Source organism: Excalfactoria chinensis, chromosome 1, assembly GCF_039878825.1.
Source record: "Excalfactoria chinensis isolate bCotChi1 chromosome 1, bCotChi1.hap2, whole genome shotgun sequence".
NCBI classification, from domain to species: Eukaryota; Metazoa; Chordata; class Aves; order Galliformes; family Phasianidae; genus Excalfactoria; species Excalfactoria chinensis.
The window spans coordinates 13,707,349-13,729,649 of NC_092825.1; the positions used below are offsets into that span (position 1 = coordinate 13,707,349).

Genomic DNA, 22,301 nt, shown 5'->3' on the forward strand with positions numbered 1-22,301 from the left:
TTACAATATTAAAATCACAGCCTGAGATAACAAAGAGCTTATTATCAACTTACAGTTACATAAGCAAGCAGGGATTTTTTAAATAACAGAAACACCAAAGGTTACAGGGAATGGAAAAAGGCACAGAACACAAAGATGTTCTTAAAAGCATCTGAGCGGCCTCGACACATACAGACAGCTGATAGCAGCACTGAAACTCTGTTATTTTTAAATCAAGTCCTTTTCATTTCTAGCATGCAATGAATTTATATGACATTAGCTCACACTCTTCTGTGTGACACAATAAAGCTCTGCTGACTGCTCTTTCCTCAAGTGCGTACAAACTCTGATCCACAGTTTCTAACCCACTGCAGTCAGTGTTAGCCAGTAACTGCACAATGAAACTGCCATGTTCACTTAAAAGATGTCTATTTTACTTCATGATGGTATTGACCTTACAGCTCAGTCTCTTTCTACTTATAAAGGAGCCGTAAGGCTTATGCCCACAGCCTGACTTGCACTGACACCTGAAATATTGAGCTGTTAAGCAAACTGACTCTGTACAAGCCAGTGGAACAGCAACAACATACAGTGCTTTGCAACTCGGTGAGTATGGGATGGCAAAGAAAATCCTCATTTCAGATATGGCTCTCATTGTGCTTACTCTGTTATGCGAGTCAGTTATATCACAATGCCAAAAGCAAAAAAAGGGTCAATCAATTTATTCAATGAAAATTCATTAGCAGTATGAAGAGACTACACTGAAACTGGGGCTCACTGCTGCCATAAGATTTTGTATTCACAAAGGTTGCAGTGAGCTGTGGTGGGTGCAGCAAGGAAAGCAGCACTCTGCTGAGACACTGTGGGTGTTCGCAAATACTATAACAGAACGTGAAGGAAGAGCCACCCATGGCATTTTGTGCAGATTGGAGCTCTGCACTGCCTCTGAGCTTTGTTGTGATGCCTGAGTACAATGGAGTAATGCAAAGAAGTCATCTTAAAGCTCTGGACTAAAATTAAGTTGAGATTTATACCACTATTAAAATGAAAACTAAATGATCTTTTTAATGGGATTCTTAAGAGCCTCATGCAGCCCTCTCAGATCTGCTCCTGGCTGTGCTTCTTTCTCATGTTTTTCACTTCCTTGCCTGAACTCCTCAGCAGCGGTTTTGTAAATAGTGACATATCTAATATGCTTCATCCTGAAAAACAAAATATTGCTGCTTTATCCTTCTTTATTTCCTAGCAACCTGACAGTTCCACAGTAAAACAAATTAAAACTTCAGACTCCGCACAAGCATTCAGTCTTCAGAGAACCTTTCATATTTTAATCTGAATTTTATGCTCTGATCACTAGCTAAGGTCTATGAAGTTAAAAAAAACCCCAACAACTTACACAACAGTATTATTTAAGAGGCATATGCAGAATGACTTGTTTTGTGAACTGGGAGCAAGTAAAGGATGCCAGAAATCTTGTAACCATACCAATGTATTTAATACACAAAGAGAGTGAGTCGCACACATCTGGAGTTTGTAAATGCTCTCTGGGCACAGCATAGTCAGGAGCTCAATACACGCCTGCACTTCATGGGATGGGCCCAGCAGCAGCACTGTGAGCTCAGCACCAAGATGGTCAAGTGGCAACCCTTGTTTACATGGGGTAACACTTGTAGGAGCAGCCAAGCAGAAGCAGAAGCAGAAGCTGATCAGACGGCTGCAGCACCTCTCCTGTGGACTGGCTGGGGGAGCTGGGGCTGTTCAACCTGGAGATGGCTCTGGGGAGACCTTACTGTGGGCCTTCCAGTAGTTAAGGGGAGCTTATTAACAAGAAGAGGAACAACTTTCTACATGAGGGACAAGAAGTGGTTTTAAATCAAATGAAGGGAGATGTAAATTAGATGTTAGGAAGAAATGTTTTACTCAGGGGGCAGTGAGGCCCTGGCACAGCTGCCCATAGAGCTGTGGTGCCCCATCCCTGGAGGCTGGGTTGGATGGGGCCCTGGGCAGCCTGAGCTGGTGGGGAGCATCCAGCCCACGGCAATGAGTGGGACTGGTGGGCTTTGAGGTCCTTTCCAACCCAACGCATTCAACGCCTCCACGATAAGCCCGAGAAGCGCCCACAGACCCTGCAGACTCGGCGCCCCGCCGCCCTCACAGCGCTCCTCGCGCCCGGTGACAGGAGGAGCGCTCCATTACCTGCTGCACGCCGGCCGCTCCCGCGTACAGGTCGAGCACCAGCAGCAGGGGCACGTGGGCGTTGCAGCCTCCGAACAGCCGCGGAGCTACGGGGACACGGAGAGCTGCGTTAAGGCCCGGCGGAGCGGGAGCGGGAGGGCAGGCGGGCAGCGGCCGCCCCTTACCGCTCTGCCGGGCCGCCAACTCCAGCATGTCGCTCAGCGTCTGCACCAGAGTCTCCGGCCGCTTCCTCTCCTGGACGTTGCGGAGCCGGACGAGCAGCTTCCTCAGCGCCTCCTCCTCTCCCGCCGCCGCTCGTTCCCAGGGGCAGCCGCTGGCCATGGCCGCGTCGTCGTCCCCCGCGACGGGCGCCTCACCCCATCAGACGCGGCCCGTGGGGACGGAGAGCAAACGACGCGGACCCGTCCCGCCGCGTTCGCAGGGCCGCGCGGCGTCACCCGGCCTCACCCGGCTATTTTGGGCCGCCCCTCCCGCCGCCCGCCCCGCGCTCCGGGTACACGGCCGCGGCCAAACCCCGCGGCTGGGAGGGAGGGAGGGAAGGAAGGAGGTGAGGAGGGAGCGGCGCTGTCGCCAGTAGGGGGCTCCCTCGAGGGCCCGCACGCTGGCGGCCCGCTCTTTTCAGTGATTGACAACACGAGCGTCCAATAGAATGGCAGAGCGGCAGCACCGGGTTCCGCCCCTCATCCCGCCCCTGCCTCCTGCCTGGAGGGCGCGGTGGTGGCAGAGGGTCGTGTGAGGGTTGTTATGTGGTATCTTACACAACAGGGAAGAAGAAGGAGCCCAGAGCCCACTCAGTACCTCTTCGTGTGATGCGGTGTTTGGGAATGTCCTTTTCTAGGGCTCTGTGTGGAAGGACTTGGGTGTTCTGCTGGACCATGGTTGACCATGAGCTAGCAGTGTGCCTTTGTGGTCAAAAAGACCAGTGATTTCTAGGAGTGCAATAAAAAGAGTGTGTCCAGCGGGTTGTGGGAGGTGATCCCCCTCTGTTCTGCCTTGCTGGGGCCATAGCTGGAGTGCTGAGTCCAGTTCTGGACTCCGCAGTGTGAGAAAGAGGGTGTCCAGCAAGGGGTCACAGAGGTACTGTGGGCCTGGAGTGTTTCCCTTACAAAGAAAAGCTGAGACCTGGAGCTGTTCAACTTGGAAGAGACCAGGAAGGGATCTGATCAACATTTAGAAATATCTAAAGGGCTGGAATCAAGTGGATGTGGGCAGGCTCTTGTCAGTGGTGGCCAGAGATGGGGCAGCAAGCAATGGGCACAAATTGGGATGCAGAAGGTTTTATGCAAACGTGGGGAAGAATTTCTTCATTGTGAGGGAGCACTGGCACAGACTGCATGCAGAGCTTGTGTTATCCTTGTGTTGTCCTTATCTGGAGATTTCAAAGCCCACTTGGATGCTTTCCTGTGCAGCTTACTGTAGGGAACCTGCTTTAGCAGGGGCTTGAACTCAATGACTTCTAGAGGTCTCTTCCAACCCTTGCAATTCAGTGAATCTTAGTGGAAGGTGGGGCAGGAGCTGTGGCCTTTCCTGAAAGGTGAGGCTGCCATGAGGCAGCTGAGGTGATGCAGAGGGCCTGGAGGAGCAGGTTAACCTTGGCCAAGGAAGGCATGTGCTTGCCAAGTGTTTTGGCCCCGTGGGCTTGGTTAGGTCTGTGGGTTTGCTTAAAAGAAACCTTTGTTGCCCGTAGAAGTAAAATTTCACTCTAAGCTGTGCAGTGAGAGTTTGCTGTTCTGAGATAAGAAGGTTCTCCTGCCCTGAGCATGCATTGCTTCACTTGTGGTTGATGCAATCTTCCTGTAATCTGGCAATGCTTCCGGCACCTCAGCGGCTTTTCTGAGGGAGCGGAATGTGGGCAGCAGCCTGCTGAGCACCTTTGTAAACAACCTTCAGAAAAGCGGTACAAGTTGTGTATGTTACATGGAGGAGTTGTATGCACTTTGAGTATTAATTAAGGGAATAATTAAATTGTTAAATCGGAAGTGCAGTTTGGCAGTTCATGGTAGTTCATGGTAGGAGTATGGATTTGCTTGAAGCTTGTGCTCAGGTTATGGTGTTTGATTGATAGAGAAGTGTGATGTTGATTGAACAGCTGATTTACAGGTCATTAGTTTCTCAAAATAAGCTCTAAGCAACTGTGTTTGCTGGTGCCTCTGAACACTCTTGATACTGGTGTATTTGTCCTGAAAGGCTCAGACATTGCTGCCCTCATCATCTGCACAAAGAAACTATTGTCTCGGCATCCCAATTACAGTCTGCTAATTAGGGCTCAGTTTGTTGAGTGATGAGCTGGTAGTATCTCCCTCTCTAAAGCGCTGGGAAACAAAATGTGAGGTAGCCTTATGAAATAGTGACTAATAGTTTGAGATGTGTGGAATTCATTACATCTGGACTGAAACAGAAATAAGTTGAAGTAAATGGATTGGTTTCACTCATAAGAAGTTCTTCCTCACTGCAAAACCATTAATTCAAGCATTAAGAATGGTCAGAAATATCACCTGTAAGCTTTAGAATCTCTGCAGTTACAAGTTATAACCAATGATACTGATAAAATCATGTTAATACAACTTTCAAATACCGAAGGTGATTTTGTGTCTGCTTTGTAAATTCAGTTGAACTTCCTTCTGGCTGTGCTGCTGCTCTGGATTTCCTTACATTGCAGTTTGTATAAGGATGCACTGGGATAAGTTACGTACTGGAGTGTCAGTGGATTTAAGGAAATAAATTCTCATGTCTTGGATGCAGTCTGCATGCATGCGTTGAATCTCTGCTCTTATGCATTTAAGAGCCTTATCTGCATCAGTTCTTTTCTGGTCAACTCTGCTTCAAACAACTTTCAGTGGTTTAGCAAACCTCAGTCTCAATTATTAGGTAAATGAAAAGAGAAAGCAGATACCAAAGCTAAAATGTAGTCTTGATTTATACTTCAGAAGTTTTGTCTGTTTCTTAGGAGATCTCAGATTCGGTTCTTCAACGTGCCCTAGTTGTGTATGTTGTCACTCTACCCCTCCACCAGCTCCTCTGGCACTCCCTAAATTCCAAATGATTTTCACTTCCAAGCACTTGTTTCCTTAAGTGTTTTTTAATGACATTGGGATTGTTTGTTTAGCACCTGGCTTTTTGTTGAGGCTGTGTGCTTTGGGTGTACAAGAGTTATTTCTCCTTTTTGTTTTTAATGAGACTGACGACTCACTGCTCTGTCTGTACTACTGTGTATTTACCCTCTCAGATGGGACCACTAACACTCATTAAGTGATGTATTATCTCTAGAGTGTGACCATCTAGACAGATATAATGACATAACAATATATTAATGCAGAGACTGATAAATTTCTCTTGCAGTGTGTAGAAACAGATCTCAACTTCCAAATTTCATAGTCCCATATCACAAGTGGAAAAAGAAAATGCATGGTGTCAGAGAGCAGTGGAGGTGTGACAGTCTTGCTCTGACTGGGGATTGTGGTATCAATGGGATGATTACAATTTTAGGTCACCCTACTTCTTTCCTTCTGTAGCTTATGAACACGAGGGCAACGCAGAACTATGTGAAATATCATACTGAAGAATGAGATTTGTCTTTTAGAGAAAATAGAAGGCAATGTGAGTGTTTGTCTTTGGCTTTGATTGTTGTGTTTTTGATTCATGTACATCAGGAAGTCTTTCTTCTTATTTGTCACCTCTATTAGTAACCTCCATTTTTTAACTTTGTGCCACTGGCCATGGGAGTCTAGAGATCTTTAGGGAGGGCGCTTGCAGTGGTCTCATTGGTAGCGTGTCTGGCAGAGAGACCATTCAGGTGGAATCCAGGTGTTTGCTGGACAGATTTCATTTCTGGGCAGTGCATGGATGTGGCTGAAAGACTGATTGATCCAGGGTTTGATGTGGAATTGTGTAATAGGATGCCTGAGGAGTGGCTGCCACATTGCTGAGAAAAAACTTAACCAGTGAAGATGTAGATCCTTCTAAATATAACACAAATATTTATAGCCTGCCCTTTGTCAGAGGGTTAATTTCCTGTAAGAAGCAAGTAGTTATTTCCTTATTCTGTTTGTAGGTGAAGCCATAACCGCGACAGGGAAGACTAGACTGCTGAAGAGAATTTTCTTGCAGTTGAACTTAAATCTCATTTGTGTTGTAAAATGGGCTGTGATGACCCAAACCCTGTGTGTGTGTGTTGGGGGCATACTCCTGGACCAATTAAATCTGAGATGTTACATGTGTAATGGGAAATAATACTCTGGCTTCTTCCTCATTTTGTTTCAGTGGCAAGATGGACATGGCAGTGTGAGCACAGCCATTAAGACAGACTTAAATGTTGGCCCATTTCTCATGTGCTTTTTTTTTTGTCTTTACAGGAGCTGTTCTCTGTTCCTCTGGTGTTGTGGTGGATGAGGCTTCAACCTCCATGTAACACCATGCCAACTTTTGCCTGTACCTTCTGAGAGCCTGCCTCTGTGCTTCCCTTCTCAGCCAGTGCAGTTTGTTACATTTAGCAGAGAAGCATTTCTGCCCACCAGGGCCTGTGTATAGAGTCACCATACATGGGTAAAGTAGCTGATTTCAGCCACAGAATCACAGAATTATAGGGGTTGGAAGGGACCTCTAGAGATCATCGAGTCCAACCCCCCTGCCAAAGCAGGCTCCCTACACCACGTCGCACAGGTAGGCGTCCAGGTGGGTCTTGAATATCTCCAGAGAAGGAGACTCCACCACCTCCCTGGGCAGCCTGTTCCAGTGCTCCGTCACCCTCACCGTAAAGAAGTTCTTGTGCACATTCGTGCGGAACTTCCTATGCTGAAGTTTCAGCCCATTTCCCCTAGTCCTGTCCCCACGCACTACTGAAAAAAGACCAGCCTCGTCACTATAGCTCCCACACCCCAGGTATTTATAAACCTGGATCAAGTCCCCTCTCAGCCTTCTTTTCTCAAGGCTAAACAGACCCAGTTCCCTAAGTCTCTCCTCATAGGGGAGACGCTCCAGGCCCTTCACCATCTTTGTGGCCCTCCGCTGGACTCTTTCCAAGAGATCCCTGTCTTTTTTGTACTGGGGAGCCCAGAACTGGACACAGAATTCCAGATGAGGCCTCACCAGGGCAGAGTAGAGGGGGAGGATCACCTCCCTTGACCTGCTGGCTACGCTCTTTTTAATGCACCCCAGTATGTCATTGGCCTTTTTGGCTACAAGGGCACACTGCTGGCTCATGGCCAACCTGTTGTCCACCAGGACGCCCAGGTCCCTCTCAGCAGAGCTCCTCTCCAGCAGGTCTTCCCCCAGCCTGTACTGGTATGTACCTTTCTATGTATTTGGTTTGGTGGCCTCTCTCCTTGTTTATTGCCTCCCTCACTCTCTCTGGAGAAAGAGAACAGTGAGAAATAGGAGTACCTGGCTTTCTATCTGGTCTGACTTTTCTGCCCCTGTATTTGTAATGATGTTTGCAACTTGCTAGTTTTGTCAGGGTGTCCCAGAAGCTGTGGGCCTGAAGAAGCAGAGTGTTATGTAATCTGCATGCTCTATATTGGTTTTCACTGTAGCCTGACAAGTTCACAGACCTTATTTCATCTGCTCGCAGACCTTGTGCTTTCCTGGTTCTTATCTCTCCTAGGTGTCAGCAGAAGCAGTGATAGCAGCTTAGTGTCATAAGTCTGGGAAGATGGACTTGACAGTTAAATAGCTGAGAGGAAACTTCCAAATACTGTGAGGGGAAGAGTATATACTGGAGAAATGTAATGTCCAATGCAGGCAAACAGAAAATGGTGTCACTAAATCCATGCAGCCATTTCCCTAAACTTGGAACCACCTGACTGGTGTAGAATATAACAGTATTCTTTCCCCATCGAGTACTGCATAATGCCTGCGGAAATCATATTGCCAATATAGTAGATTAACTGCGCTGAGACTTGCAAGGACCATCTTAGTTGTGGGGAAAAAGATATTTTACAGGGAAGTGGCTCATCCTAAGTCAGCTACTAGATGTCTTCTGGATCCCAGTGTCAAACTCTGGGAGCATTAACCAAGATTCTGAAAGCTCCTTTTTCTTGAACAAATCTGTTCAGTGCACCGTGATACTTGGCTGTACAACCAGGGGCACCTGCAGTTGTAATGCTTTACCACTTGATGTTTTAGCATTGTGTTTGTGAGACATAGCTGGTGTGAGGCTTATTTGCTTCAACCAATGTATTTGTTATTGCCAGTGCTTCTGTTCTTGTGAGACCACAGTGCTGTGCAGGGAGTTTGAAACAAACAAAAAAACAACAAACCCACACAGACAACAGAATCTTCAAGTCTGTTTAAACAGTTACGGAGTATATGCATGATGAATTTTCAGCCTCTGCCTTGTTGCTCAAGAAATCCTGATTTCCTTAACTCATCTTTTATCAGTAAAACCAGATAACTGGTCTTGGGCAGCCACACTGAAATGACTAGGTCCGAAGAAGGGCAACAAGGCTTGTGAAGGGCTTGGAGAACATGCCCTGTGAGAAGAGGCTGAGGGAACTGGGGCTGTTTAGTCTGGGGAAAATGAGGCTGAAGGGAGACCTTATTGCTCTCTTTCAGTACCTGAAAGGTTCTTACAGTGAGAGTGGGGCTGGTTTCTTCTCACTGGTGATAGGTGACAGGACAAGGGGAAATGGCCTCAAGTTGCACCAGGAAAAGTTTAGGTTGGATATCAGGAAAAACTTCTTTACAGAAGGGGTTGTTAAGCACTGGAATGGGCTCCCCAGGGAGGTGGTTGAGTCACCATCCCTGGATGTGCTTAAAAACCATTTGGATGTGGTGCTCAGGGACATGATTTAGCAGAGGGCTGTTAGGGTAGTATGGTTAGGTCATGGTTGGACTCAATGATCTTTAAGCTCTTTTCCAACCTGAGTGATTCTGTGGTTCTGTGACTAAGGAATACTCTGATTTCTGTATCAGCTGTGAATCTGCAGAGGTCTACATGGGTTACTGTGTACACAGGAGGGCACGAAGATATGATTCCTGCATATAATTTCTGGTTGCTGTTTCATCTAGATTGTTACTAATGTTTTGTAGTAGTACGTACAAATGTGTCATGCCTGGCCCCTGTGACATGTCATGTAGGTGTGGTGAGACTTGAGATTGTCCAGGATCCTTTTGGAGGACTGCTGGAAGCTGTAGTGTGTCTGCAGCTCTGATGTGGTTACATGCAAAGGGCATGTCAGGGCTGTGACCTGTGTGCACCATCTCATTCTCTCAGAGCTACCACCTTTCAAAGGGAGGTGATAAATGTGCTCTTGCTGGATACCCAAATGCACCCTGGGAAATTGTTGGGTGCACAGCACTGGTCTAGTAGAGGTATACAAGACAAATTACACTGCAGAGCAATATATTCCTTCAGGGCAGACCGATACTGGAATAGTAATGTAAATATGTACAATGAAGCTAAACTGGTTGGTGTTTGGAACCATCCATGAGTTTGGTTCCCTGAGTCAGTATGGGCTGAGGTGTGGCTTAGGTATTGATGGCGGTGGAGTCATAAGCAGTAATCAGCATGTGCCCTACCAAAGCACCAAGGAATTATCTTAGCATGATGGTGTGTTTCTTGGAGTCAAACTTTTGGACAGGGATTTGTGACAGAACAAAGCCCGGAACAAAGATGAAGATGAGCAAAGACTCTTGTAGTCAAGCTTGAATCTACCAAACAAAAATGTATATGTTCTTCCAGACTGTATTCATTTTTAAATTATTCTGAATATCAAACGATCCTTTGCATAAGTCTGTGAGCAGCGCTGTCTCCTATTTCTCTGCATTAAACCTATATTCAGCTACTTGAGTACAGCCATTACTCAAGGCTTACACATATATAATATGAATAGAAGTAAATGACGACTTCACAATATCCTAGTGATGCTGTAGGACTTAGTGCTTGCTTTACAGTACTAAATTGTAGTGGAGTTCAAGGAATACAAGATATTCCTCAAAACTCTCAGAGCTGAAATGGTTAAGGCTGTTCCAAAACCTGAAGATATGTGCCTTGTGGAATAAATCTTGAATCGATTTTGCCATAAATCTCTCTCAAGACTTTCTGCTCTTTTCTCTGAAGCAGAATTTCATGTTGACCGTAGGCTGTAACTCTAAATTAGAGTTTTCTGATTTAATGTAACAATTCCTATGGCCTTGTCACCCAGTGTGTAATAAAGTCATACTTTCTCAGAATTTGTGTAATGTCATGAAGGGTGCACTGAACCATACAGGAACTTCCTGCATGAAAGAAATTATCAAGGTCAGGTTGGATGGGGTCCTGGGCAACCTGATCTTGTAAATGTGGAAGTTTGGTGACCCTGCTAGGCAGGGGGGTTGGAACTTCATGATTCTTGAGGTCCCTTCCAACCCGGGTCATTCTATGACTCTGTGATAGGTTTGAGCCTATTGTAACTGATCTTTGTTTCAACTCCTCTCAGTGGTTTATGGGATAGAAGTTCAGAAAACTGAGGATCATCTGAAGGAACATTGCTGGGATGCTCTGGTTTGGGGTTAAGGTGAGAAGAGAGACAAAGCCTTGAGTTTCACTTGGGGTGAGGCTTCAAAGGGGCTTCCAAAGGAAGAGGAATTCTTATTTAGAGGAAATGCAGACAGGCAGAGGCTCAGCTGTAAAACGGCTGTGTTGCAGTGTGAATTAAGTATGCTCAGAACTGAAGCTTCATCTTTTTTGACATGAGAGGGAGGCTGTGTGCAAGGAAAGGTATTAGGCTGTTTTATTCCTTGCTGAAAGTGAGGATGATCCTCTAAAACATGTTGTTCTTCTGTTTGGGCTGTTTCTTGTGTTTTTACCTTCCTTCCCTCCTGTTTCCTTATTTGCAGTGCTTTACATTGCCGGTGAGCCTTCAGAGGCTTCATTAGCTATTAGCTGTGGAATCTATGCAAGCTCTTTCTGACCAAGTGCAGTCTTGGGTCCATTTTTCCACATTTGATTTCCTCTCATCGTATATTAATGAGAAATGAAGAATTAGTTATGGCAGACTTTATGACCGTATTTTCTTTTTCTGAAGTCTGATTTTAAAAGCCCATTCATGTTTATCACTGAAGGCATAATGTTTTGAATAAATACCTTTCCCAGTGTTACATCACTGTTCTGTCTATTAAGTTTTGTGATTGGACAGGGATGGTGTTAGCTTCAAAGACAGAAGGTGCCCAGACAGGGCCTGTTCAGAAATGATATGATAGTTAATTGATTGTCTCCTGGACAAGGTACTGATAAATGATTCATCTGCTTTTATCTCGTAGTCAGCAGGGACTCTGCGGTGCTAATGAAAACAGTAAACAGTAGCGGGTCCAGGTATCCTGCCACAGCCTAAAAGATGGGCTTTTCAGCTCATCATTTTTAGCCATCAAGGTGCCATATAGTTAAGGATACAATTTCTGTGCAAATATCATTTGGTTTGTTCTGTAAAGGAAGCTTAAGAGTGCTTCGTCTGCATGTTTCAGAAGAGACTGGTAGTTATTAGAATCGCCGAATATTTTCGTGGATTAGGTTAAGTATAATGAGGGTGAGATTTGTGCATGTATATCTGAAATTGGAGTGACACCTAGTGGTGGGTGTACTTACAGCAGTATAGAATCTGATCCTTTTTGTCTTCATGAAACTATGCTTTCCTCTGGTCTCTCTCGAGAAAATACAGATTTGTCTGAAATTCCTGTCCTCTGCTCCCCTGAAATTCAAGCTTTTCTCCCAGATGCTTTTCCCTTCTGTTGTCCTTTGGGGTGCACTGCTTTGCCATGTACCACTATGCATCTCTAGCTCTTTCTGTTAATAGAACAGTCAGACTAGTGTAGTACTTTATATAATTTTCCTGCTGAACGGTTTTCTGGCATAAAAGAAATAAAACTGCAAGATTTCAAGGGAAGATGGACATCTTTTCTCCGAGGAATAACTTTTCAAGTGGTTGTATTGTTGTCTGGTGGCTATTGCCAGCTTTTCATCTGGATGACATGGTGGTACTTCAACCCTTCATATGGAAGAAGTTTGAGCTTTGAAAACTTGGGACTAGTATTTGCAGGCCTAATTGTGTGCTGGGTCCACACTGAAGGGTTGCATGAAAGTTAAGAGCTGGGAAGAATTAATACTCTCAAATGGCTGAAATATATCAAACATGGATGTAGTAGGAAATGTGAGCCATTGGCTTACTTAATATTATCCAATATACCCCCTCTCCTTATGCTGCTTTCCCAGACCACCTCAGCTATGCTACAATGCATGCATGCAGAAATTGCTCACTAGTTGGATGCCAACACTGTCTTACCTTGGTAGCACTGCTTATTTTTGCTTAATTCATTTTTATTTCATTTTTATGTGCTTTTTTCTTAACTGGATTTAATACAGCACCATTAGGTTTACAGGATCATGTACAAAACACTTTGCTTGTGTCTAAATCTTTGTCTCCCTTTTCCAATTTAATTTTTATGGGTCTTTTTAGCTGTAATTTGTCTGCCATTAGTTTTTAAGGAGTACGAATAAAGAAAGGAACACAACAGTTTAAGTCCCTGAAGCATAGTTTAAGAATGCAGAACCAATGGAGGTCGTAATCCAGCTACATAATTTTTCCCATCTCCATATCTGTCTGTGTGGTGTTGAATTGATCTGTTGTTCTTAGTAAGGATGAAGCTTCCTAGCTCTTGCATAGGTGATTATCTGTGTGGGTTCAACATCTGCACAAGATACATTTTGCAGTTAATAACAAACTTGCTTGATTGGATTTGCCAACTATTACAAAACCAATCATACAAAGTGGAAAAATCTTTTTAAGGTTAATACAGATACTTTTTTAGATCTTCCTGAGTTGTACTGTACATATTTTTGCACTCCTTATAAATCAGATGCTTTTTCATTACAAGAGCATAATTCAGAAGTTTTAATCACTCAAACTACTCTAAGAGTCACTCACCAGATTTGTGAGTGGCTAAAATGATTGCCAATTAGGCAGAGAGAGCTCCTATGTCTCTCCAAGCATTCTGATGCTATGTTAAATAACTCAAAGGTAATAGCAGAACTGCTAATACTGAAGTAGTTTAAATTCTGTAGTTCAGTTTGCAGAAAGGCCGTGACTCTAAATGAGTTGTTTATATTCCCTCTTTGAAAGTGGGTGGAAAAAACCCACGAGCCTAACATTCTCAAAATAAAATAAAGGAGTACAAGTTGGTAATGCTCTTAGTTAACCAAGCACTTGCTTTAAAACATTGGTTGTACTTGGAGTAACCTGTGTCAGCAATGACAGCTGTAAGGCATCAAGACAAGTGCCAACTTAATTTGCTTGGGAAACAGAATGTTTTAAGTCCTCCAAACTACTGTCACTGCACAGTGCCATTTACTCATGATTATTGGAACAGATCTAGTCTCAATCAATTTTACTGTCCGAATATTCTTCCCAATTGCACCAACTATGTATTTTGCAAGATTCTGTTTAACTGCGTGCTGCTAAAATCAAGCAATATTTTAATCTTACGTGACTTCTGTAGTTCTTAATTTGTGACACCAGTGGTAAATCAGGGTAAAACAAAGTGAGTGAGTGGGAATGTTCTTCTGTTTTAACTGGTCTGCAGTTTTCAGAAGCATAAATTGACATCTGTCTTTTTCTACAAAGATGGGTGCTGTACGTTCTCTGTGGCTTAATGTGGATTGTCAGTGTTTTCCAAATTGACTTATTTTAATTACAAGCAAATTCTGAAATCTTAACCATGATTATAATGTGTGAACATGCCAGAGGCTATACAGAGTGACCTAGATATTGAGTTCATCTTATGTTATTGGAGTAACAGCACTGTGAATGTTTTTATATACCAATAGCAAAAAGTTACATTTCTGTCACTAGTGAATTGAATGTATTCAAGGCCTGTGAAATGTCATGTATCATATCAGGAGTGACTTCAAGGTGAGCTGATGCTCCATACACCACAGAGTTTATTGGAGATAGATGGTGGTTGTGTTATGACCTTCTCAGCAGAGACCAACCGTGCTCACTGTTGCACAGTTTGGGTTAGAGCAGAAGTCTGATGGTACAATGGAAAACCTTCTGATCTTTATTCCTTAGTCCAGTCTTTTGTCCCTCTGAGCACTCCTCCTACTGCCCAAAACATCTCTGGCTTGCATTTGGCATGCTTGCTTCCTGTTGTCTTTTACAGACAGCATGCAGAAGGCACAACTGGTGCCTTCCCAAGGCAGGACCTCTTCTGGGAGCCTGCATGGAGAGAGGATTGTGCTCTGCTGTCACATCCTGCGGTAGCACTGTTCCCCTCCCTCGGTCAGCCTGGCCAAGTGCCTGCCATCCCACTGCTGCTCCCAGTAGTGATGGCTGATGAGATTTGACTGCTCCACAGTACTGAAACAACTTTCTGATAATGGCACTGTCAAATACTGTGATAGATCTGTCTTTAAGTGTTTTAAGTCAGCAGGACACTTCCAGTTAGTGTGCGTAACTGATGGTCGTGTTGAAACTATATTGTGCTTAGCAGAAAACAGTTTAAATCAATTCAGTCAATGCACTGAGCAGTATAATGTGATGCTCAATAAGCATATGATACTGAGTCCATAAATGCTGCACACCTATGTAGTTCTATACTTCTTGTTGTGGCGCTACATTACATTAGCTTTAAGATGAAAGCCACAAGGTTAGTTAAATAGCGATCGTTCCCTTTTTTGCCAGTTCTTCCATGCTTTTGCCTCTTTCCAAAAAGGGTAAATGTATCAAAGTGCTCATGAGGAAGAAAAGCTTTTGGCTCAGGGTACAGCACCGAGTGCTTCCAGTAGCACAGCTGCTTTCTGTAATGGGCATTTATCAGTGTTCTCAAAGCTAGCAGTGGTCAGCTTTCTGGCAGTCTTCCTACCACATCAGTGGACAGCATTTCAACTCTGGAAATGAAGCAGTACAGTTTTACTTAGTACAGTTTTTAACACGAGTGTAAAGAAAATGTCTGTGATATCTTTATTGTTTTACTCAGTGCTGTCAGAATAACAAAACTATCTCAGAACTGATTTGTCATTCACTTCAATCACTGAACAACATTTGTCATCAGGGACTGGTTGTGTGTGGAGCTAGTCTCTGTTCTTTAGTTATTTAGTTCTGTTTTTTGTTCCTCAAAGAAGATTTGGCTTGAATTTGGCATGCTTGCTTCCAGTGATCCTTCCTAGACAGCAAGCTCAATAATATTTAAGGTCCCTCCCAACCCAATCTATGATGCAGCTGCCCTTAAACAGTAGGAGAATGTAGAGATTTGCCACCACCTAAGCCTGCTTTAGAAAAAGCAAACCTAGGTTTTGTCTTTAGCTTTGTGCACTGGAAAATGCCTGAAAATCGTGAAAACTGCTGTAGGCTGAGATGTTACTTTGAACTTAAACAAATTAATCCTCGCCTTTGATGCTGACAGTGTCTTTAAACTGCGGTGGTTACAAAAGGTATCTAGTTGTTGAAAAACAAACCACAAAAACAACAAAAAACTTCAGTGATGTTCTTGTCTCTTGGGTAGTCAGCCAGTAGTCCCACAAAACATAAACTATAGCATTTCATTTCTCAGTCACAGCTTCTGGGTTTAACAATATTATGTCTCAGCTGGTTTTATCTGCTTGCGCAGCTATAAGGGAGTCTAATGTGAAAGACTCATGGACTTCAGGTACTCTTCAAAGCTTGGTGATTTCCCTGAAGGCTTTGTAGTTGTTCAATGCAAGGTATCAATTACTCATTTTCAGCAGCTCCAAGGTTCTTCTTCCTCCACAGTAGAAACTGAGATTTGCATCCTGAAAATATACTTTACAAGAAGACTGTAAATTCTTAAGGTCTTTGTGAAGCACTGCTCATTCTTGTTGGTATATGGCAACAACCCGCTGATGAATGCTGTCCCCAAGCTAAAATTAACCCACGTTTAGATGCACGATTTGGAAAATAGCGACAGGAATAAGGAATGCTTATGAACTGCAGGACTATTCCAGAATTTCCTGTTGTAGCAGAACTGCCTGAAACAGTAATAGAGCACCTGGTGGAAAGGCAGGGCTAACCCATGCAAGCTCAGGTGTATGCAATGCACCTGAGTGACCAGAACGGGTGAGACCAGCATCCACCCCTTTCCAGACCTCATTTAAGGGCTGGCAGTGGAGACAAGTGTATCTTGCTGGAGATCCCTACCTATCAGAGGCCTTACAAAGGTAAGCAGTTTTTCTTTCTTTGATTTTGTAGCCACCACTGCTGTATTTGGGTTTGTTCTCATTTGCTGTTATTATTGCTGTACTTTCCATCATGTTATAGCCTTAGAGCACTACACTGTGTAGTCAGTATGTTCGTGAGCTGCTGTACTTCCTGTAAGATAAACCTTTATAAATACTCGTAGATAGTATCTCTTTTTTTGATTCCCAGAATAAATTTAGTCTGATCCTGGAGAGCACACTGCATGTGGCAGCTGCTTCACTGTGTTCTTCCACAACAAAATGTCTGTTCCTCTGTTACAGCTCATTTGCTAAAACCAAATTGCATACGTATATGCTCCAATAAAGGAATTCATTCCTGTCCTCACAGTAGGATAATCTCACTCCTTAATTGTAGGTTAAAAGTTCTTGGTCCTTCATTAGTTATTTGCATTTCATTTCTCAACTCATAGCACTCATGCACAGAAGAACATCTGCCCAATCCATGCAATTTTGGGTACTCTTTGTTTTATGACTAAAACCAGATCAAAATGAGCACGAACAAAGATTTTGAGCCTAGAAGTATAAATTAGTCACATAACTCTTCAACATATCAGTGAAGCAGGAAACAACTGATGTTTTAATAAGCTACAAAAATATTGATGAAATTTCTGGGGCAAAACAGCATTCAGTTTTACATGGATGCAGCAGCTACTAGCAGTCTTAATTCCACTTGTTATAGTCAAAGATTTCTATGTAATTTCTCAATTCTGTATAGTTCTGTGCTTGTCATCTGAGTTTCAGGGTCAGCAGCCAAGCGACAATTTTCTTGTTCCAGTCTTGCTGAACGGCATTTCTTATCAGTCTGTTATAGGCTTCCAAATAATATTTTGTGCCCTGCTGAAGTTGGTCATTCTTGGTAGGAAGGCTGATATCTTTGGCTTCTTGAATCAATTTAGAACCTTATTTTGTTTTTGTGCAACTTCTTGTAGTTGTAATTCACTAAACAGTGGATTGAATGTGATATGTCTCCGGATTGACCATGATTAAGGAATATTTGAAGCTGAGAATTAATTTCAGTACTTGCCAGCTGAGAAGATTTTATTGGAAGGTTATTTCTTTATGTAACAATATTGCTTGCTGCTGTTGAAATGAAGTTAAAATTCCCTTTATTGTTGTTATAGCTTCCCTTTTCGGCTTCTAATCACGTTGGTCGGAAATGGCTATATATAAGTCTTGTTCTTATTTGATTGATTATGCTTTGATTTAATCATTTTGGGGCTTAAAAAAAAAAAAGTGCTTTGAGCTATTTTGGAATGTGTGTGCTGGAAGGTTTTGGATTTGACCAATTTTGGCATATCCTGTTTTCTGTTTCTGTCTGGATATTGTTCAAGGTTTTTACTGTGCAATTACACTTCATTTTTGGCTTTGAATGGAGTCATAAAGTGAGACTGAAGCATTTTGTAGCAAGGCCAGCTCCTCCAAAATGTCTGTTACAGAGCTAGTTTAATTTAAGGAACTGTAATTAGCTGTCTTTTTCATCGCTCTGGTGCAAATGGAAAACTTTGAATATTAAGTATAAAAAGCGGAATACTTATAGAGCATGGAAGATAGATCCAGATCTGGATCATGGCATACGTAAGTATTGTCCGTTTTCCTGTTAGTCTTTAGTAGCTTCTTAGAATTCAGCTTGATTTTTGTGACCTACCACAGGTGAAGTGTTTGGTTTTTTTTTAATTGACTGTCAGTGTTAAGTAGGTACAGGTACATCATCATCCGAGTCAAGCTGCAGGCAGTCATTTGCCCTGGCAAAAAGATGACAAAATATACTGCAGTAGTTGGATCTGAATATCAGGTTAAGACCTTTATTTGTAACTATATGAAGATTTATAGCAACACTGTATGCATACTTCTTCACATCCTGAGATGAATTGTGTCCCCCTATGGATACATGGCTTCTGACTCGTGTCCTCTGTGGTGGAGGTTCCAAACCTATTAGGTCACTGAGAGGCCCCTTCAGTGAGTGGAAGGAGAGTTTCTCTTGCAGGATGTGAGTCTGCCCCTCTTTGTCCCAAAGTTTTCAAAGGCTAGACCAGATGTAGCTGAGATGTAGCTCGGGGTTGTTTGTTATTAGATCTTTTGTCCTGAGGACAGCACTTTTACACTGCCACTGTGTATGCTATGCACAGCACAGTTTCCCTTCTATGTATCTGTGCTTGGCTACTGTGCTATGACTCAGTGAAAGTCAAGAAGTGACCTTCTGACAGATGCACAGCCCTTAGAGAAGTCGTACCCTTTCAGTTGCTTCTTCTTGTGCCAACGTGCTTGTGTCAACACTTGCAAATGTTCTTGCTGTTTTGATATTACTTGCTGGCTGATTTGATGCTACGTTCGGTTTGTGTATCGTAGCTTCACACTTTCTTTAAATACAAGAAACCAAACACTTTTTTTGTCACGGGAATGGTGTTGAGTGGTCCTCTGAGCACTCTGCCAGGCCCTTGGCTGTATACCTATGTGTCTTGGCAAATACCTGTCTACCCTTAATAGTGTTCTCTTATGACCTTGGCACATGACCAGGAATGGTGTAGAAAGCACGATGGAGAAGAGGGGATTTATTTTTTTCCTGTACTGACCCTAATTTTTGTTTGGAAAGTAGGTAAAAGAGAGTAGTCAAAATTAAACTCTGGGCACGGATTCTCCCCATCTCTACCCTACAATGTGGTTTAGAAATGCTGTCTGTGTTGAGGTGATTTCATAATGACTCCTGAGACATATAAGGTGTTCTATCCTGTAAACTGGTTATTCCTGAGAGCTCTGGGCATTGACATGAAATAAATGACTTGGATCTTGCCCCTTTTCTCTTGTGTAGCTCATAAGACACTGAATGGAGAGGGGGGTGGCTTTAGTCCTGCAGCCAGAACGCAGGTTCTGCAGCAATGAGACATTTGTTGCCTCACTCAAGTCTCTCACTGTTCTAGTCCTCAAAGATTCACTTCTGTTTTAAACCTGGAAAATATATACCTTGACTTGTTGGGAATGCATCAGTGTCTAACAGATGTCTTTGCTGCAAGTGAAACCTATTTAGAGCAATAATTGTGTGTGTAAACACTGAACCAGCATTTAAGATTATCCAAATAATGTGTAATAATAATATAGAAAAAAATATACTAACCACGTACTCACTAAGTTGACTCAAATGCATACAAAGAATAAGCATGGAATTCAAGTACAAAGTTCTAATAATCCAGGGCTGTAAGAGTTGTTTAGTAAAGTATTGATGCTAGTTTGCCATTATCATTGTTTCTGTCAGACTGCTAGGAATCTTAGCTGGGAAGTATTGGTAATGGTTGGACTAGATGATCTTCTAGGTCTTTTCCAACCTTGATAATTCTGTGATCTAGAGAAATATCGAATGAAGTTTGATTTGATGACAAAATTAACATTGTTGCTTTTTAATGTTCTAACTGAATATTTCACTGCTGGTTCTTAAAATGTGCTAGATGAGTATATCCACACGATCTCATTAGAGAAGAGAAGGCCAACAAGAAGGCTGATGTAATTCATCCTCGTTCCTTAGCTTCACTGAGCTCTCTGCAGTGATCCTTGTATTTCTTGTTCAGTCTTGCATTGTTTTTTTCACTTCCTTGGTAAATGTCACACAGGTTAACGTGAGGTTTTGTTTTAAGCGTAGCTCTGTTTGGAGACCTTCCTTTTTGTATTCCACTTCTTGCTTTAGACATGAAAATGTTAACTAAGGCTAAAATGTGGGCCTTGCTTAGAAAACAATGTATTGCTTCCTGTTATTGCTGTAATGTATGGAGCATCTTTAGCAAATTAACATCATTATTTCTTTGGAGGAGTTTCATGCATCATGTATTTGCTGTCAGGTCTGCATTTCTTGCTGGTAAATTTACCTTCTGATTTATATGCAGTTCTTTTGGAGATAGTTAGCATGAAAATCTTGCTGCTGGTGCTGTTCTGTGCTAACATGCTGATTTTTAGGCTTCAGTTTCTTTGGCAAACGGTGAAAATATAGAACTGATGAAGGTAACAGTCTGAAAATATAAAGAATGTGGAATTCTTATACAAACAGAGCATTTTTTCTCATAGTCATGTTAAGCAAATCTACTGTGACAAGAGTAGCCAGCATTTCTGCGTGTAACACATGACCGTGTGCTGTGGTACAGTCAGGGAGGTTTTGTGGATGTACTCCTGAAAATCTGGAGGTGTTTTTGCCTTCCTGTTTGTGAAAATGATGAGTAACTGATAATAAAACTTCTTGGTCCCTTGTTTGATGCACCTGTCTTGATGAAAAAGGACTAATATATTTTTCTTCTGCATGGGGGGAGCAGAAATACCCTCAGTCTTCGTATGTTCATAGAATCATAGAAATCTTTCACACTTTCTTGTACACACACTGGAAAAGTCACTGAATATTGTAGCTGTACTTTATTTCCGTGGTCTTGCACATCAGCCCTGTGGCAGTGAATGATCTCATGAATGGTTAAAGCACATTCTGTAGATGCTGCTTGTTCCTCTCTTTGCAGCTGTTTCTGTCACAAGAGTCCTTTTCACTGCCTTATGGAGAATGTTGCTTTTCCCAGGCTTATTCATAGTTCTAAAGCCATCATGCTCAATTGTGAGGCTTAGTAGATGCAATTAACATCATCCTCTCTCAGCAACATCCTTTACTCGTCCTCTTTCATTGAACCGTTCATCACTGAATGATTATGTTAATGTATAATCTGTGGTATGCTGGCATCTGGAGCATTTTATAATTGATCCTTCCCTCTCAAGGAGAACATAGTGGCACTGGAAAAGTGACTGGTTTTCTGATAATGATCAAGGAATGGAATGAATTGAATGATTCCTTGTATGAGGATTCAATGAACCAATGATTCAATGAATCCATACTTTCTCTTCTTGGAAAATAAAGGAGTCTGGGTTGTATGTGGATAAAGCTGTGAGTGGTACAAACTGCATAGGGAACTTGTTTTATCTTTTTTCTGTGTAAGAATTAGTGCAAAATAGCAAAACTAGCCAGTAGAGGGTTCAAAAAAGAAAGACCAAAGTATATATTTTTTTTATATCGTGCTGTTTGGCTGCAGAACATCACAGGATATTGTGGATGCTGAGGATTTACTTGGTTTCCAAAGGTGACTGGATTTATTCATGGGAGCAAAATATGACTACAGAGTCCAAGATTCACTTTTGCCTTGAGAAGTCCCTGAGATGCTGATTCCTGCAAGCAGTGCTGAGGCTTGAACTACTCAAATCTGACCTTGGTGTCCAGCAGTCTGTTTCTATTTGCTTGTGTGGGGTGCTATCACCTGGCACTCGAAGATTTAATGTCATCTGCTGGGCAGATGCTGGGGGGGAAGCTTGTCCTGAAGTATCTGTGCAGCTGAGGAAATGAAAGGTAGAACTAGAATAGGCAGTCCTGATAGCTCCATAACTCCAAAGCAGCTTGGGAACCAAAGATATAGGGTATCTTAGACTTGCTGGGGTTGGAAGGGACCTCTAGAGGTCATCTGGACCTCCTCTAGGTAGGTCACTCCTAGCACCTGAAGCTGGCTCACTAGGGCCTGGCAGCTTTTAAATATATCTAACAAGGGAGACTCCACAGGCTCTCTGGGTGACCTGTGCCAGACTAATCACACAGTATTAAAGAAGAGAAATAATAATAATAATTTTCTCAATGTTCAGACATCACCTCCTGTGTTTGCATTTGAGCCCATTGTCTCTTGTCCTTTCACTGTCCTGCAGCCTCTCTTCTGGTATTTATAGTCACTGATAAGCATCTGAACTTTTTTTTCTGGGACCTGGGATTCCTGAGGCAAGTCCTGCCAGTGAAGACTGAGGCAAAGAAGGCATTCGGCACCTTGGCTTTTTCTCTGTCATTGGCAATGAAGTCCCTGTCTCTTTGGGCTGTGGGTACGCATTTTCCCTAGTCTTCCTTTTGCCACCTAGATCTTTAGAGAAGCTCTTTTCATTGCCTTTGGTATCT

At 42.9% G+C, this 22,301-nt stretch overlaps 1 protein-coding gene across 4 annotated transcripts in view; it reads right to left on the minus strand.

Annotated features, from left to right (window-relative positions):
• The window catches only part of LRRK2 (leucine rich repeat kinase 2), a 64,657-nt gene extending 61,961 nt beyond the window's left edge, over window positions 1-2,696 (minus strand). For 2 of the 4 annotated variants that reach the window (XM_072326633.1, XM_072326632.1), the window contains exons 1-2: window positions 2,340-2,696; window positions 2,176-2,261 (exon numbers count right to left, since the gene is read on the minus strand). In XM_072326633.1, the coding sequence (XP_072182734.1) occupies window positions 2,176-2,261; window positions 2,340-2,496 (243 nt within the window). In that variant the 5' untranslated portion in view covers window positions 2,497-2,696. Of the gene's footprint in view, window positions 1-2,175 lie in introns of all 4 variants that reach the window. The other 2 variants (XM_072326631.1, XM_072326634.1) reach the window with 2 other exon arrangements.
• Between the last annotated feature and the right edge of the window lie 19,605 nt (window positions 2,697-22,301).